The sequence below is a fragment of the Maniola hyperantus genome, chromosome 6 (genome assembly GCF_902806685.2).
Source record: "Maniola hyperantus chromosome 6, iAphHyp1.2, whole genome shotgun sequence".
NCBI classification, from domain to species: domain Eukaryota; kingdom Metazoa; phylum Arthropoda; class Insecta; order Lepidoptera; family Nymphalidae; genus Maniola; species Maniola hyperantus.
The window spans coordinates 7,933,797-7,948,655 of NC_048541.1; the positions used below are offsets into that span (position 1 = coordinate 7,933,797).

The 14,859-nt window shown below is 36.3% G+C and overlaps 1 protein-coding gene across 2 annotated transcripts; it reads left to right on the plus strand.

The window, feature by feature from the left end:
* The first annotated feature begins 3,200 nt into the window (after nucleotides 1–3,200).
* On the plus strand, nucleotides 3,201–14,769 carry LOC117983351 (DNA repair protein complementing XP-C cells homolog). 2 transcript variants are annotated; one of them, XM_069499403.1, is made up of 11 exons: nucleotides 3,201–3,705; nucleotides 4,793–4,908; nucleotides 5,479–5,758; nucleotides 6,087–7,544; nucleotides 7,734–7,919; nucleotides 8,025–8,314; nucleotides 9,644–9,885; nucleotides 10,486–10,711; nucleotides 11,009–11,177; nucleotides 11,826–11,980; nucleotides 12,684–14,769. In XM_069499403.1, the coding sequence occupies exons 1-11, from the start codon at nucleotides 3,333–3,335 to the stop codon at nucleotides 12,864–12,866; spliced, it is 3,678 nt and encodes a 1,225-aa protein (XP_069355504.1). In that variant the 5' UTR covers nucleotides 3,201–3,332; the 3' UTR covers nucleotides 12,867–14,769. The 2 variants fall into 2 exon arrangements, with proteins under 2 accessions (XP_069355504.1, XP_069355503.1); XM_069499402.1 differs by having other exon boundaries at nucleotides 6,087–7,919.
* The last annotated feature ends 90 nt before the right edge of the window (nucleotides 14,770–14,859 follow it).

The following is a 14,859-nucleotide window of genomic DNA, read 5'->3' on the forward strand; positions in this document are numbered from 1 at the left end:
TGCGACAGGTCGAGATTGCAGTCGTTGTTGGGACTCCCCGCACACCCGCACAGTCCCCGCGCTGACCAGGTGTGGGATAGCGCGGGTGACGTGCGGGTGTACGGGGCGTCCGCGTCCTCCCGCCTCATACCCCGATTACCATCTCAACCCGTCATGTACCTACTAATATTGCTAATATCTACTTAATAGGTAGATACTCGTACGGATTCATTTCATATTCAGTATTTGAAAATCATCAATTCTGGTTTTCACCGGGGCACTTGAAGAGCTTTCAGTGAAAAAAAAAGTGAAACTAATGGTAAAGTAGGTATCTGTCATTACCAGCATTTACTTAATATTATTATGTTCAGCGCCAATCTTCCAGGTCACCGTTAAAATAAATCAGAAAACTATTTTGTAGCTCAAAGTCGGGACGGGGCCGTACTTAGTCTTAGCATAACTTTATTAAATGATAACAGGAGATAACCGGCACCTCAGAATTAATTAATCTACTCAGAGATTGCATCTAAAAGCGCCATTCCACCCGGCCGCGCCTCACACCGCCCGGGGTCGATCCGTTTCCAGCCACTTAAAGTTCACGCGCCGCGCTCTAGCTTCCGTTTTAATTACAAAATTAATTCAAAATGTAATTAAAGTTAACAATAAGGCAGCAAACAATTGAAGTTATTTGCGTTAGTTTATGCTTTATATTATAGCGAACCTGCCTGCCTCTTTGAAATGGCATCGTACCTACTAGCCAGCGATACAATCGCTAACAAATGGGATAGGGTAGTAATAATATGATAGGCACCTTTAACTTTTAATTAGGTACGGTCTATGTGCGTTTTTTTAAACAATTAAAAGATCACTTGCTCTATAGAACGAAACCATCGTGCATCGTGAGGAAACCTGCATGCCTGAGAGCTCTACTTAGGGCCGGTTGTTTCAAACCATTGGTCTTCGTAAGATCCGTTCGTTAAAATTTAACGGACGTAGACGAACTTTAACATCTGTTAATTTAAGTGCGTTGCTTCATTGTACAAAAAACTGTTCGTCATTGTTATTTTGGTTGCGAAACTAACCCTAAAAATTAACTTACTTCTCCGTATCCTTTTCTTATTTCATTTTAAGTATATTAAATTATATACATAGTTATTAATATTGCTACTTCGCATTTTAAACACTTTTTCTTTCTTACAAAATCTTCAAAAAAACTAGCATTAAAAGCTTTGAATTAAATTGATTCCATTATAATTTGTAAATAAAATATTCCGTTTGTAAGAAGTATGAAGTTACGAACTGATTTGACGATCACCAATGGCGCCAGCACTGGTTAACGTAAACGTAACTTTTTAACGAACGTTAGCGCTAATAGATGCTGAATCAACGCTTTTTCTTTACTTACGTTCGTTAGCGCCATATTTAAAGGTTACGTGTCCGTCAAAGTTTGTTGAAACAACCGGCCCTTAATGTTCTCAAAGATGTGTGAAATCTGCCTGTGCCAATCCGTACTTGTCGTTCTGAGAGGATAGCTGTTCTGAGGAGGATGATGATGATAATGATGGTTAATGATGATGATGAACCAACGTTCTGATAAGGAAAGATCTTGAAAAATCTCGCTTTGAGACAACTATGGAAACACATAGGTAGGTGCAGTGGCGTGCAGGTCATAGAGGCATAAATGCATTGCTTACCCCAGTTTTTAGCTCAATGCATATTTTTCATTATAACCTGCCAGTGAACAGGCTCCTACTTAACTAGTGCCTACCCTGGCTTCAAACCCTGTGCACGCCACTGGGTAGGTGGTACTTAAAGTTTAATTAACCAGATTAGGTGTTAGGAAAAAAGGGGAGAATATCAAACGAGCCTGCGGATTGCGACTCATCCACTCCACATCGCTGTACAAGCAATAAAGCTCAGTTGAAAAGCACTTAACGGGATTGATTCCGACCATTTACCATTCTTTAAACAAACACAAAAACCTTTCCATTACCGTAAATTATAAAACCTTTTAAGCAAATCGAAGCCAAATACATTAGACACAACAAGTAGGTAGGTACCTGTTACGTATAACTTTTAAAATTTTCATATTAATATTTTAACGATTGAAATCGTAATTAGTTAGGTATGTACCTGGGTACTACCTATCCATATTATACATGCGAAAGTGCATTTGTTTGTTTGTTTATTGGTTTGTCCTTCAATCATGTCGCAATGGAGCAACGGATCTACGTAATTTTTTGCATTGGAGAGTCACATAGGCTACTTTTGTTCCTGATAATCCAAGGATTCCCACCTTTTTAAAAACTTTAGGTTTAGGTAGGTAGACGAAGTCCCGGGTCTCAGCTAGGAAATAGGAATATTATTATAAATGATAGGTACCTACTTATAAATATCTAGTGGATATAGGTCTGTTGTGGGGACTTCTACACGCCATGGTTATGTGCCGCCGCCGTTCAGCGGCTCCCGCATTCCTATATAATATGTCGTCTGTCTAAAATAGTGGGGGGTCTTCCAACGCTGCGTTTTCCGGTGCGAAGTCGCTATTCCAGCATCTTGGGACCCAACCTCTTACGGTTTTTCACGTGTCAAGTTGCGAGCCAGTATTTTTACCTATATAAAATATGGTACTTAACGCATTCGATAAAGGATCACAACACATGAACTCGTGTGGTCAACTGGTCAGAACTGACTCAAGTATTGTGAATAAATAATTGATTCGTTTTGTCGTTTTTTGTTTTTGAAGTTATTGTGCAGTTATTGGTGGGTTGCAGTATACTAGGCTACAATAGCCGAAGCGAACGTAAAATAGACGGAATAACATTTCACAAGTACCTCTGCTTGAGCGAGAGGGACTGAGGGGGCCACGCTAGTTGCATATCTGGACATATCTGTGTACACGAATCATCGTTGAGGCTCAAAAGAGCTAGAATCCAGAGCCGTAAAATTAGTTAAAAAAAACATCTTTGCTGACGTTGACATTGACAATGATAAAACTGACAGTTGACAGCTTACTTCAAATTCTTGGCGGCAGCAGTGGCCCTACCGCGATTGTTTGACAGCTACAATGTCACGATCGCAATCATCTCTGATTGGTTAATGCTCGCTCACTATTGGCCACAATGCATTGTTGCAACAAGAATCGCACAAATTCAGCCAATCAGAACAATTGAGATTGTAATAATGATTGATGCAGGTTTTAGACAATCGCCCTACAGGTGGCAAGTAGGTATTTTTGGTTTTTGTTGCATATTAATCAAAATTCCTTCACCATTTCATAATAATATTTTTATATTTCGTGTAACATTTTAATAAATCGGATTCTATTTCAACCGATCTGATAATATATTGCGATGCCAACAACTAGGAAAAAGGTAATAAAAACTGTATACAAAGATGAAGACGAAAGTGAACAAGAAGATGGGCACGATTTTAGTGATTCCGGTTCTGAAGCAGAGTTTTCTGATCATGCATCATCTGATGAGGAAGAGGAGTGCCCAGTATCCTCAGACGAGGATTTCAAGAGCACAAAAGGCAACAAAAATATAAAGCGTCCTTCAGCTGTAAAGAAAGTAAACAACGTAAATTTTAGAAAATCTTTCATTACAAAAATAAATAAACAACAAGAAAGCCAAGAAAACACAGATGCGCCAGTGCTATTTTCTGTTAAAGACCTAACTGATGCTGACAAACTCTTACCATCTATTCTTAACCTCTCTGAAAGTGGTATGTTTATTTTTTCACTAGCTTAGGCTCGCGACTTCGTCCGCGTGGACTACACAAATTTCAAACCTCTATTTTACCCTCTTATGTGTTGAATTTTTAAATATCCTTAGTGGTTGTCTACATTGTGATAGCTCTCTGCATGCCAAATTTCACTCCAATCCATCCAGTAGTTTGAGCAGATCGATCAGTCAGTCAGTCAACTTTGTTCTTTTACATGTATAAGACAACTAAAAATATTTTATAATAATTAATCTCCTTACTATAATTTTCATACCCCACTCTTTAAGTAGCCTAGTCTAGGATAGCCTTATCACGCTTGGGGCTAATGGAATATATTTATTACATTGCTTCAAACTAAAAGGTTTAACCATACACATAAAGCAGCGTTACTCATTAAAACCTAAATGACAGAGGCAGGATGAGTATTGATGCATAATACATGGCATGCTGTTGTACAGTTCTATCTTACCGCATGTGAAGTGAGAGGTTGACTGACCACCAAATAGATAGATTAATATTAATAATCCACGACTACACTGATTCAAGGTTAAAGTTATTCTAAATTGAAAGTGTGTCTACAGATAAAGTGAGTAAACACTATTCCACCTAACTGCTATGAGCTATTGATTTCATAATAATTGTATTGTTACAACAATTATGCATACTATCTATATTAATATTATAAATTCAAAATGTGTCAGTCTACTAGCTTTGCATAGCTTATCCGTTTAACTAATTTTGATAAAATTTGATACAGATACTTGAATACTTGATACTCGAATCCTGGGGGCACATCTACTATTTTTTGGACTACAGTGTTGAAGAGTTCCCACAAGGTTTTTAAAAACCTACATCCACATTGAAGAAGTTTTGTATAGAGATAGCTTGCATCCTGAACTCGGATATAGGCTAATTTTTATTCCAGAATCTCAAAGAGTTCCCAGGGGATTTAAAAAATCTAACTCCACACAAACAAACTCTCGGGCATCATCTAGTATGTATATTATAATAACAAATTTTCTTTTGTTACTCTCATAGTATCATTGGCAAATACTAAAATCATCAATCATTATATATCTTATTTCAGACAGCAGCGATGATGAATCTCCTAGAATAGCCACAAAGAAAGCTGCACTAAGCATTGTACCAGAAAAGTCTGATGACTCAGAAAATGATACAGAATCTAAAATTGAATATAAAGATGTAAGTTTAACAAAGGCTCAAAATTACTTCATACACTTTCGCTTTCAACTTTAATAAAATCATATCTTGAATTCTAACACCACGAAAGTCAAACTTAGCAACTTTACAGATTCCCTTGAAAAAGGACCCCGGATGGGTTTGAAACTAGTTGGGCTAACGTTGACTAGACATGTGAGTACAGCCGGGATAGATATTATTTACTTTACAGATGATCGAAAACCTTGAGTTCCTATTGAATGTTATCTTGTTTCTGATTGGCTGAAATGAAGAGTTTCTCTATTCTCTAGTGGATGGCATCAAAATGACAAAACTGCAAAGTATGACTAACATGGTGTTTTAACTTAAGTGACATAATATTAATCATGCTGAGTATATTATTAATATTACTTATAATTTAACAGTGTTTAAGGCTTTTGTATAGGTACACATAATTACTTGCTTCGTACAAGTTACATACAACCCTACTAGAATGAGTGTTTCTCTTCACTATGATTTTTCTCCACTCCGATCTTAGATCCATTTTTTTAATATGTATATGAAATAAATAGTTTTTTTTTGTGTATTTTGCAGGTATGGTCTAGTAATATACATGATGAGAGTGAAGAAATTGCTAAAAAGACTTTCTTGGAACTGGAACAGCATAAAAATAAAATGGAGGAAACAAAAATATCAATTCAGAATTATGCTGCAAAAACAGACTCCGAAGCAGTTAGTAACGTGAAGGATTTACTGGCTCTTGGTGAAGAGGAAATACCACAACCGAGTGTTTCAAGCCAATCTAAAAAACGGAAGAAGAAAGTAGTAAATGATGATAGTGACTCTGAAATGGAAGATTGGGAAGAAGTCAAAGGTATTGTTTGCTTAATAAATGGTAAAATAGAAGTAGGTATTCTGTAGGTATTCTGTGTAGGAAGATGTAAGTTGTTATCTCCTAGAAAACTGTCAAGTTGATTGTCGTGATCACTTTCAACATGACAAGAGGAGGTGTAATCATCTAATACAACAGTTAGATGATAAGTGATGACTCCTGCATGAGAATTGCTAAGTGTCAAAAATGTTATAGAATAGGAAGACTTTATAATAGGTATAACACTACTAGCTGATGGGTACTGGGTAAGACTAATATAACTATAAACTTTATAAAGGCACAGAGTACTAAAATATCAATATTTTTTCAGAGGCCAAGGCTATACCACAACAAGGATTACAACTAATTGTTGACATTCCTAATGCTGTTTGTAGAAAAACAAAGAAATTGGATGTCGAGATGATGATGAAAAGAAAAATAAATAGAGTGAAGAAAGAGTATCAAGTGTACATGCATAAAGTGCATGTATTATGTTGGTTGGCTCATGGAAATTACGTCAGCGGAGTATTGAATGATCAAACCATTATGGCAGCTGCATTGTCTTTAGTTCCATCCAAAGAATGCTATCCTGGAGAAAGAGTAGACATAAAATATGTAGAACAAATTACGTCTTGGTATAAAGACAAAGTAACACTAAAGCAGGATAAACATGAAAATAAATTTAGACCGAAAGCACCACCCCTAAAGGATATTTTACAACAACAAATAAAGAGCAGAGTTTTCACTACAAAGAAATATATTGTATTTGTATTTGTTTCAATGTTGAGAAGTCTTGGTTTACAATGCAGAGTCATATTTAATTTTGTCACTCTTCCAATCAGACCTCCCAGTTCTGAGTTATGTTCACTATCAACTAAATCGAACGATGTGAAAAATGAAAATAAAAAAGAAAATAATTCATCCAAAAAAGTTAAAAAGACAGCATCTAGCAAGTCAAAATCTAGCAAAGAAAAAATATCTCAACTTGATGGGAATTATGATAAGAGTTATTCCAGTGACAGTGATAATATTATGCAAGTAGATGGTAATGATGATGTTTCGACAAATAAAACTAGAAAACAAAGAAATACAACAAATTCCAGAAAACATGTAAGCAACGAAACAAACCTAGATGAAGGTAGTGTTTCACCACCAAAAAGAGCCCGAAGAAATTGTAGAACACAAATGCAACCAGTAAAGGAAGATAATAAAAAAGAAACAATTCCTAAAAAACTAAATGATATTGATGTCAAAACTGGAACTGCAAAATCCCGAAAATCATTATCGTTAAATCGTCTTGAATCAAAAAATATTGTACAACCAGAATCGAAAGACGAAAATATCAGTAAAAGTGTCGAAAATCTTGTGGAACAAGTCAAAAGTTCACGGAGGACTAGAAGCACCAAAAACACTGTTAACGCAACTTCACTTAAACCTGAAATACAAGCAAAAGAAAGCACTAAAACTGTTGCTAAAAAAGCCACTGAAACTGTAGCTACTAAAACTGTTGCTAAAAAAGCCACTGCGAAAGTACCTGAAACTATAGTCACAAATGAAAAATTAATAAAAAATATTGTACATTCAGAACCAAATCATGAGAAAATCACTAAAAGTGCCGAACATCTTGTGAAACGGGTCAAAAACTCGCAGAGGACTAGAAGCACGGAAAACTCTGTGAATGCAAATTTACTCAAACCTGATGAACAAGCAAAAGGGAACACAAATAAAATTGTGGATACCACAAAAGTTCCTGAAATAATAGTAACAAATGAAAAAAAAAATATCTCGAGTAAGTATTTTGGAAATGATTTATCGACTTCTGAAAAATCAGCATCAATGAGCAGAAAACGTTCCAAAACATCAGAACCTATTGCATCTCAAAGCAAAAAAGAGACAGAAACTAAAACAAGATTGAGAGCTAGAAGTGCTCAAAATAATACTGAAAGTAAATATTTTACTGATAATATTGATATTACAGCAACAAGAAACCCCAGAAGTAATAAAAGACAGATTGGGCATCCTCCTGAAGACAGTAAAAGAGTCAGTCATAGAGATTTACAAAAAAAGGCAAAAGGGAAAAATGATGTAACAGATGACCTAATTCATATTATCAAAGGGAGAGTTAAAGAAGCAAAAGCAGATGCCAAAAAGTTAATGGTGAAAGGTAGGTAAGCTTACATTGCGTTGACGTGCGATATAGTAAATCAATACAAAAACAATAATAATCATAATACGTTACGTCATACGTTTTGTTTTTTTTTAATTTCAGAGAAGATAACAAAAGAATCTGATGAAGATAGCGATTATTTACCAGTAGAGTCTCCGAAGGGTAAAATATCAGAAAGTGACGATGATTTTAAGCCTACTAAAACAACCCCCAAATCAAGAGTTAAAACTGTTAAAAAAATCGATCGTCGCGTTATCTCGACAGATGACGAATTACAACAGAATAACCTTAATAAAATTGATGTGTGGTGTGAAATATTTGTAGAGGAACTTGAGGAGTGGATTGCGGTAGATGTCATTAAAGGCAATGTACATTGTGTTAATGAAATTTACGTAAGTGCTAAAATAGTATATTTCATTACAAGTGTGGAAAGGCTGTCATTGCAAAGAGTTCCGACAAATGTCTACCCGAGCCGCGGCGCAGCCGAAGGCGAGGGTTGACAGTCGGAACAAGTTGCAATGACGGTTCCGCACGTGTACTGAACGACTATTTTTAATACAGTTGCGAAAAAATGAAGCAATTTAATAAAATAATAAAAACACAATAAACTCAACTAACTTAACATTTTCTGAAAAACTATTTGCTTTTTTCTCTTCTCTCCACGCAATAAATTCGTCGTATGTAGATATGTAGCGACTTTTTGACTTTTCCGGTAAAATGTTCTCCGAAGCATTTTGTGCAATTATACTGAGTTGCGGTGGTGTTAATTCAAAAAAACTAGGGTCGAAATTACTCATTTTGTGCAACAAACAACGAAACTCGTAAAGAAAATTTCTGAAAAATGACGCCAACCGTAGAATATAAGCAGTTTTTTTTACCCATTTTGGTAGGCAAAGGGAACTATGCCCATACAGCCAAGTCTTCAGTAGAAGTTTTTTATTGATATGAAATGAAAATGAAATTTTATGAGATGAAATGAAATGAAACCTAACCAAATTAATTCAATCAAATCATTAAATCAAATATTGAAACAAATTAGTAGCTTCTTTTTAGAAATATACGTATTTGCATGAATCATAAAAACTTCTATGAATTTTTTTAGTAAAAACTTCATGGTTGGTTTTCTTTTTAATAGACATTATTTTGACAGTTGGGAAAGAAAACGCACGAGTTCGGGAAAGGTAAAAAAAGCACGAGTATGTAATAGCCCACATCCCGAACGCTATACGTCCCTGCAAAACGCCACTTTTTGAGCAACTGTATTAAAAATATATTATTGCCCATCCCTTCTTGCAGGCCTTCCCAAGTCCGCATTGATTTTGGTGTAGCTCTATCTCCGATGGTAGTTGGATGATACTTTTGGTTATTGTCTGAAATTCAGCAAGATGACCAATATGGTCTCACCACAAAAACGTAACCAAAGTTAAAACGTTAAACTGTGTCTAAAGTTTTTGTAGTAGATCAGTAAAAGTTTAGTCAATCCGTAGGTCGATTTCGGAAAACCTGCATCAATCACCATTACAATCGCAATTGATGTGATTGGCTGAATTTGGGATAGTCTTGTTGCAATAATGCAATGTAGTCAATAGTGAGCGAGTGTCAACCTATCAGGTTACGATCGTGACATTGTAGCTGTCATTCTACCGCAATCGAGCCGCAGGACGCAGGCGATTATTGAAATCATATGCCATTAATTTAATATCAATTTTCAACAATCTTAGGGCCGAGCGACCCATCCGGTAACTTATGTCGTGGGTTGGGACAACAACAATTACTTAAAAGATTTGACTCGGAAGTATGTGCCACACTGGAATACTGTCACCCGGAAACAACGCGTGGAACCTGTTTGGTGGGATGTGTCCTTGAAACCATGGTTGGGACCAAAAACTGCGAGAGACAGAGAGGAAGACGAGCGATTAGACAGAATGCAGCTTGAAGCACCTTTGCCCAAAGTTATTGGAGAGTTAGTATTCATTTTCTTAATAACTATTCTATTCTAATATTAAATGCAGTAGTATTTTCTGTTTAGTAGCTGTGTTATTTAGTATTCACGTTTATTATACCAATACAAGTTAGCCCTTGACTGCGGCTGCGGTTTCACCTGGTGGTTAGTAATGATGCAGTCTAAGATAGAAGCAGACTAATTTGGTATGGCAGATATCGGTTTCTACGCGACATCGAACCGGAACGCTAAATCGATTGGTGGCACGGCTTTGCAGGTAGGGTGGTATAACTAGACACGACCGTAGCCTCCCATCAGACCAGACCAGAGACAATTTTAGAAATTAAAGAGTTCTAAATCACACCTGCCGGGAATTTAACCTGGGACCTCCCACTTTTTAAAGCCACAGTACTCACCACTGCGCCAGGAAAGTCTTCAAAAAGAGAAAACCATTAATGAGAGTAAAGCACTATTATAAGTACAGAATTGTAGGTTCTTCTTTAATTTAGCTAATCACGTGTATATCTGGCTTGGTTTGAAAGGCACGTATTAGGAGTTCACGCACACATCTGTGCACTATATTTCCAGCATAGTTCTAGCGAATTTTTTAAATACTTACAGATACAAAAATCATCCATTATACGCATTAAAGCGTCACCTCCTCAAGTTCGAGGCAATATATCCGCCCGACGCACCGACGCTCGGCTTTGTTCGCGGCGAGCCCGTGTACGCGCGCGACTGCGTGTACATTTGCCGTTCGCGCGACACGTGGCTCAAGGAAGCTAAGGTCGTCAAACTTGGCGAAGAACCCTACAAAGTTGTTAAGGCTCGACCGAAATGGGACAGGGTAAGAATGATATCAATATAATTTTTTGGTCTTTTCAAAAAAAATGTTCGGACAGATATCGAACCTGTGCCTAAAAAGAACAAAATATTATAAGGACACAAGTTTCTGAAGTTCAATTTCATGAAAAATATGGAAAAGAATGGCACTATATTTGGACCTGTCAATCTCTAGTTCAGACATTATGTATAATAGAATTAGCGATATTATATACCTAAGCAGTTGTGATCGACGGTCTCACAAAATTAAAAGTGCAACTGCCCTTTCAAGTATCTAATAAAATTTTGGTTTATGTTCCAGCTTTCCAACAAACTGATAACAGATAAGCCCCTCGAGGTGTTCGGGCCGTGGCAAGTTCAAGACTATGAGCCGCCCACTGCCGAAAATGGCATCGTCCCACGTAACGCGTATGGCAATGTGGAGTTGTTCAAGGATTGTATGTTGCCCAAAGGCACTGTGCATTTGAAATGTAAGTATCACTCATGCTTAGCCTATTCTGTATCAGGTATATAAGTAGTTTTTCAATTCATCATTCATTTGTCGGTCTCAACGACAGAGACAATGCTCTACAAAACCGCTCTTTCTAAAGGTAGATGTACATTATGTTCTGCCGCGTACTATATTTGTTCTGAGCCTATAATTATGACGGTAACAGTAGACGTAAAAAAATGATCGACACATGGAAAGTTCCATCGCCGCTACCGTAGCTTGGTGGCCGCCATTTTACTTTTGAAGCGATATACTTTCACATGATACCCGTTTGAATGCAGGGGTCTCATTCTGCCTCATTCTCTTAGTTTTCTATACTATGCTCTATCTAGCAGACACTGTTGACATAGATTTCGAGACGCAAGCACTGGGTGAGCACTGAGCACTCTCTCTCATAGTTCCCTTCACTTCTGCTGTTTATTGCAAATTACGGCAACGCTATTTGATATGGTAATAAGGTCAAACAGCGTTACCGTAAAATGTTAATACGTTAGAATCATTACATCATCCCGAGTGACACTGGCTGTAATTAAAAAAAAACAATATAGATTAATTTTATAGTTCGTTTATTGGCAGGGCCGTGTTTTTTAATTTTAATATTATTATTTATTTTGCACTTTCATTGCAGTACCCGGCCTGAACCGTGTAGCAAAGAAGCTGAACATAGACTGTGCTCCAGCAATGACAGGGTTTGATTTTAATGGGGGCTGGTCCCATCCTGTCTATGACGGATTTGTTGTATGCAAGGAATTTGGAGAAGTTATCACAGAAGCCTGGATAAAGGTAATCCTTCATTTTAGTAACATTTGAGGAACACACCAAGGTTTACTTGATCTGTAAAGACGAAAAACTAAACGAAACAGTATCAATTCATATAGAGTTCTGTATGAATTGATACTGTTTCTCACTTGTTGCTCAATATTTGATGACTCTTTAATGACCGAATGTATAGTTTATTAATTAAAATAATTTTGATTCTTAATATTTAGGGCTATTTAGAACAAAACAAGCAAATTAAATTTATTCTTGTAGATTATTAAGCTAATGTTTGCCATCTTCTCACTGTAATATTATTATTTTGTAGATGTTCTTGTTGAAATCTTGTATTTCATGAAATAATGTAATTGCTGAGTATTACCACAAAATTTCGAGCTTCAAAAGGCCTAAATTACATAAAATTAGTCAATGCCCCGCCTACGACGTGGCACTACTCCGAATGGCCTACTTACGCAACGTTCGTTGACCTCTAGCGTCAGGCAGATGTTTCATTTGCAATATATCGTAATTTTTTACAAAATTATAGGATTTTTATAATTTTTTTTTGCGTTTTTTTGTGGTATCATATCAGTAATCATCAGTACTATCTATCTACTATCTACCTGTCTTCGTTTTTGCCAGCCTTCTGGTTACACCCTGCATAGAGTAGTCCAGCTCTAGTGTATTGTGTGCTCTAGTGTATTATATTATCAAAAATAATCGTTTTTAGGATCAAGAAGATCAAGAGCGCAAAGAGCAAGAGAAGATGGAGGCCCGTGTGTATGGGCATTGGAGAAAACTTATACGTGGTTTACTCATAAAGGAGCGGCTTAAGGCTAAATACGGTTTTGAGGAACCCAGCACGTCACAGGACAAGAAGAAAGGTCCTAGGCTTGTTGTGAAAAAGAAATAGACATTTTAAGTGGAATGCTTACTACAGGCGAGACGTTATTGAAGCTCATATGCCGAACGCAACGGTATGTATATTTTAGATACTGAAAATGCGAATATCGTCAGCGGCATCGGACGTCGTAGATATGCGTAAAATGTCAATAGCAGCCGCCACATTAACTACGCGGGTCATGTTAACCTGAAGTATGCGTAAATAGTATTGCCATAAAACTGTAACGACCGGAAAAAGAAAATAACTTCAGTTTTAGAAGTAAGTAAAAAGGTAAGTCAGCCATTAATTTTATTATTGATTTTTTAAATAGTTTTAGTCTAGTTATCCTTTAATTATTATACCAAAAGTACAAAAACCTTAATTCTAATTCAATAAACCCGCCTACCTACTTGTATAATGTATCGAATTTTTCAATTGCTATGTATCAATTATTTGTTTTTTATCTTTTTTATAGTTTTGAGCTAAGATAAACCCTGAATTATGGTGTATAAACCTTACTGCTAAATTTTTTATTGAAGCTAATTTTAAAGCTACACAGGGCTAAATTTCTATTATTTTGTAATTTTAAATAAAAGTAACGGCCTTTTTTCTCAGAGAAAAAAACGGCTTTATTTTTATTAGATTTTATTTGTAATAAATAAAGTGCTTGGCCAGCAATTTATTTATTACAAAGAAAATCTATAGTGTTGTGAACACATAAATTTCATTACAATTGGGGGGCTGATTAACATTCTTATAAATATGGCGACAACATTGTGGCTAATTCTGTTATACATAATCTCTACTAAACTGAATTAAATTGACATGTCTAAATCTAATATTATTTTTTCCACAGGGAGCATTATGAAATATATTTAGACCTGTCATTTTATTTAAATTTATACATTGTAGCTTATTCCGTTGTACACAATCTCTAAACTAAATTAAAATGGCACGTCTAAATCTATTGCTATGCCTTTCATAATATTGCCTGCGGTAAAGGATAGCACTAGATTTAGACCTGTTAATTTAGTTTAGTTTAGAGATTGTGTACAAGAGAATCGGCCCCAATGTGTACATAATGTGGCGACAGGTTGCGCCTCGCGCGAGTTTAATTAAATGTCAAAAAAAGTTAAAATCGGTGGGCATCATTAATCTAGCTCTGTTTTTAATTATAAGAATCTTTGTAGTTTTATCTCAACAAATGTTATGTTATGTTACTGGTATCAGCAAAGCTAAATTGAAGTTCTTCCAATTCATGAGTGCGCGTGGCTCATGCTTGTGTTTAAGTCGTATCGGCATAAGTATAGTCCGCGATAGGTTGAGACGGCAATCGGGGTATGAGGTGGGGAAATGCCCCGCACACCCGCACGTCACCCGCACTCCCCGATTGCCATTTCACCTGTCGCGTACTATAAGAGAGAGTGCGCATTGCGGTGCGGCGAGTTGCGGTGCGTTTTAAAATTCGTAAATTTGAATTTAAATCAAGTAAAATCCGGTGCGGAATTAATTCCGCAGTTCTATAGTTCACAGATTTTGCGGGAAAAAAGCGTACGAAAATTTACCGTGGTGCGCGCTAGGTCTAAATGTGTGCGTTTGCGAGCGCTTGCTCGCGAAGACGAATTGGTCCGACAGATACACACACTTACGCAATGTGTTTGTATACGATGTAACCCCAAGTAAAATTCTCGCGCGCTCGTGAATTGCAATTTCCAAGAACTATACTGTAGATTAATAAATAATAATTAGTATAAAATAAGTATTGTGATTTTACACGAAATTGTGTCAGTGATGCCGAATTTTAATCTTTCATTTACAATTATTATCATTGTTTTAATTTTTATTCGTCCATTCCAAATTTTTAAATGTATCATTAATAATATTGTTTTGTATAATAAAAGTTGTTTACTTTACAAAATAGTGCATTTTAATTTTCATTATATTAGTAAGTACGAGTATGTACCAGCCAGCAGAAGTACCCTTCCACATCACAGCTATGCATTGCAGTCATTATATTATTATC